Source organism: Poecilia mexicana, unplaced genomic scaffold (assembly GCF_051168715.1).
Source record: "Poecilia mexicana isolate PSO_F unplaced genomic scaffold, ASM5116871v1 scaffold_4, whole genome shotgun sequence".
Classification (NCBI taxonomy): domain Eukaryota; kingdom Metazoa; phylum Chordata; class Actinopteri; order Cyprinodontiformes; family Poeciliidae; genus Poecilia; species Poecilia mexicana.
In genome coordinates, this window is record NW_028263373.1 from 10,988,765 (window position 1) to 10,992,529 (window position 3,765).

General features: G+C 43.3%; 1 protein-coding gene across 2 annotated transcripts; it reads left to right on the forward strand.

The window, feature by feature from the left end:
* Positions 1-935: 935 nt before the first annotated feature.
* On the forward strand, positions 936-2,964 carry LOC106904844 (diencephalon/mesencephalon homeobox protein 1-A-like). Of its 2 annotated transcripts, none has more exons than XM_014969335.2 (4): positions 936-1,405; positions 1,588-1,766; positions 1,845-2,295; positions 2,394-2,964. In XM_014969335.2, exons 1-4 carry the CDS (start codon positions 1,252-1,254, stop codon positions 2,810-2,812), a joined length of 1,203 nt encoding a protein of 400 aa, XP_014824821.1. In that variant the 5' UTR covers positions 936-1,251; the 3' UTR covers positions 2,813-2,964. The 2 variants fall into 2 exon arrangements, with proteins under 2 accessions (XP_014824821.1, XP_087861381.1); XM_088005255.1 differs by having other exon boundaries at positions 936-1,403; positions 1,571-1,766.
* The last annotated feature ends 801 nt before the right edge of the window (positions 2,965-3,765 follow it).

Below are 3,765 nucleotides of genomic sequence, written 5' to 3' on the forward strand. Positions count from 1 at the left end.
GTCCTGAAAGAAGAGCATTGTGTTACATTTTACACGCAGATTGGAAGAAAATTGAACAGAATAAATAATTCAGGGCAGGTGTGTTTTTCCCCCCCTCTAGAGCAATTGTATAAAATAAAATAGAATCGAATAAAATAAATAAATACAAGAAGTTGTATTGCATTAGTCCAATATTTCTTTTAAATCACACAGTCCCACGAAGCGCACCCACGTGGACCACCTTTCACGCGTCAGGCTGATGATAAATTAATAGCCTTGTAAAGTTGAAACCTATTTGCAGACGCATTAGAAAAGGGAGCTCAATAGGGAATCCATGTGCATAATTCTCTGTCGACCCGTCACGGTTTGCCCCGTCAGCCTGCAGGCGTCTAAAACTGACCTGAAACCCGCCACAGATTGTGATAAACGCCGTGTCCCAGTCTGGTCAAAACTATCCGGGAGCTAAGAAGGAAAAAATAATCTATATATTTTTTTTTCTTGCACTTTATATCAATTACAGACTGCAGATCTGATAGTCAGTGAGTTCACAAAGCAAAAATAGTTTTTATTAAAACCGTTCCACTCTGAACAAGTTTCCCTTTTTTACCCCCGTCACTTAAACTTGTTTATGTCGGAGGAAAACACACGAAAATATTTTATTTTTACTGTTAAATTAAATTTTAAGTAGGCCAATAAACTATTTTAGAAAATTGATAGTATAATAATAATAATAATAATAATAATAATAATAATAATAATAATAATAATAATAATAATAATAATAATTCTTATTTTGAATGTGCAAATAAGCTATTTAATTAAGGACACATTTTACTCAATTTATTTTATATTTGATCTAAAATCACAAATCTTTTTTTAAAGAAACACACCGTCTATCCCAGTTTTAAACCACATAGATGTGTTATTTCAGGTCATTAAAAATGATCATTTTTTGGTAACTAGTCAATATTTCGTGCATTTTATAGAGTACATCCTTAAAACGTTCCTTATTAAGAATATTCTTCTTTTTAACCTAGATCTATTTAAACTCATCAGAGATCATCCTTATTTACTGTCTGACCAGGCACAAACTAAGAAGCGCCTCCATTTAACTTGTTGACAGTTGAATTTGTTCAGCTCCACGTGTTTTACAAAAAAATAAAAATAAAAATCCCAAAATCTGTATTTTAATAGTAAAATGTTTTAATTGAATATCTGTTGAGTGAAAAGGACCAACAGCAGCTTGTCCTCTCTGCAGAAGTGTTGTCAGCCATGCAGCACTACGGGGTGAACGGCTACTCTCTGCACGCCATGAATTCCCTGAGTGCCATGTACAACCTTCACCAACAGGCGGCGCAGCAAGCGCAGCATGCACCTGACTACAGGCCCTCAGTGCATGCGTTAACCCTTGCAGAGAGACTAGCAGGTAAGAATCAGTTGCACATTTTCTCATTTTATATTTCTCACTCCCAGCATCTTTATCACAGGCTTCACTTGTTTAAGCAGAATATTTACCTACACCAGGAGCTCACCTAACTCCCTCCACTTATCAGTCCCTTGAATTAAACTGGTCATGTTTCTTCTTTCTCAACGGTTGTACATTTCAAGACATTATCCTTGAGGCCCGCTATGGCTCCCAGCACAGAAAGCAGAGGCGTAGTCGCACGGCCTTTACCGCGCAACAGCTGGAGGCTCTGGAAAAAACCTTCCAGAAGACCCACTACCCTGATGTGGTGATGCGGGAGCGCCTGGCCATGTGCACCAACCTGCCCGAGGCTCGTGTGCAGGTAAGAACAGGACGTCCACGTTAAGGCATAAAAATATAATTTAGTTTTGGTAGTCTAATTTATTCATCCACCTGCCAGGTCTGGTTCAAGAATCGCCGAGCCAAATTTCGCAAGAAGCAGCGCAGTCTCCAAAAGGAGCAGCTACAGAAGCAGAAGGAAGCGTCAGGAGCTGCTGACGACTCACCAGAAGACTCTAAAACAGACCTCACAAATGCTCCTAACACCACCACCACCGTGGTTCCTGAGGTCCGCAGTCCTCCTCCTCCTCCTTCGTCCTCTTCATCCTGTCACTCAGAGTCAGAGCGGCTGGCCGCAGCACGGCCTCAGCCGGGAGAGATGAGCGTGGAAGTCAACGTCACGTCCCCAGAGCCATCAGACAGCGAGTCAGCAACAGAAGATAATGCTGAGCGAGAGGAGGAGGAAATTAGCGGGGAGTCGAGGGTGAAACTCAGGGAGGAGGTGCAAGGAGACGGGTCTATCCAGGCAGGAAGGAGCTCTCCGTTCTGCAAGAGACTCAGTCCCACATCAGGTACAAACATCGATTGAACTAATGCAATTACTTTTGAGATTGATTGGTTTTAATTTAAGCCACAAACTACAAGTTCCTGTTCCCTTTCTATCTTTCAGACTCTCCATTGAGCTCCCCCGCCCTGCCGACCTCCAGCAGTGTAACCAGCGGGCTGGTTCAGAGTAACTCCTACGCCTCATCTCCCCTCAGCCTCTTTCGACTGCAGGAGCAGTTTCGGCAGCACATGGCAGCCACAAACAATCTGGTGCACTACCCATCCTTTGACATGAGCGCACCGTCTTCCCTGCCCTACCTGGGCATGAATGTCAACATGCCTTCCCCACTGGGCTCACTGCCCTGCCAGTCCTACTACCAGACCCTATCACAAGCCCAACAGGTGTGGAACAGCCCGCTGCTGCAGGCGGCTCCAGGCAGCCTCCCGGGAACCCTCAACAGCAAGACTACAAGCATCGAGAACCTCCGGCTAAGGGCCAAGCAGCACGCAGCGTCTCTGGGACTGGACACGCTTCCCAACTGAAGAACCTGGCTGCATTTCAGGCCAACAATCCAACTTTTTCTTTTGACCTCTCAAAGTAATTTCGTACACCCAAGAAGATTTTCCGCAGAAGCCCAAGAACGTATCAGTGTCACCTCCAATATGATCGCGAGATGTTTTGCTGATCAAATGTTTAATGTCCGTACTAATTTTCAAGTAAAAGTCAGGTGAACTGCTGATAATGTTTAATTTGCATTGCGAAAACCAGAGTTCAGTGGTTAACAGGAGAAAAGAAAGCGTTCGCAAAACATGCTGAGCTAAAGTAAACACTTTGGAGGACCTACCTCAATATGGATTGTCAACACACAATTTCCTATTGCCTCATTATCATCGTCATCACAGACATTCACCTCAAAGACAAGAGGAATACATCATCTGGTTGGACGTAAGAGATGACAACCATAACCATTCCGTCTTGACGGTAGATGAGACTGAAGAGGATGTTACTTTAATCAACTGTGAAAGGGCAACGGCATCAGCTGGTGCACACCATGATCGAGTCAGGACAAAAACATCCTCCCACTGTTCATCTGAGATTCTAAAATGTCTTGCAACTCTGCAAGATCCTTTGAACATAACATGTGCATGCATGAGATCCTCTTAAGCTTGGCTTGTACAGCCACCCAACACAGCTATCACGGGAACAGAAAAAGACCTGACACCACAAAACAAAGCTTGAGCCATTCTCGGAGACCTTCTTGTTCGAAGGTATCCTTCTCAGCTTGGACTAAATGGAGTGTTGTAAATAACCCCCAATCCTTACCACCATCTGACTGGTTTCAAAGCAAACCCCAAATCAGCTTTCGCGCAAAGGGTTTTGGAGAGAAAAATAAAAAAAATAAATTCTTTTCTCAATTATAGCCTCGAGCATCCACATAAATAAAACACGGGGGAAAAGTTGCCAACCTTTTTGTGCTTTCAGCAGAAAGAAGCAC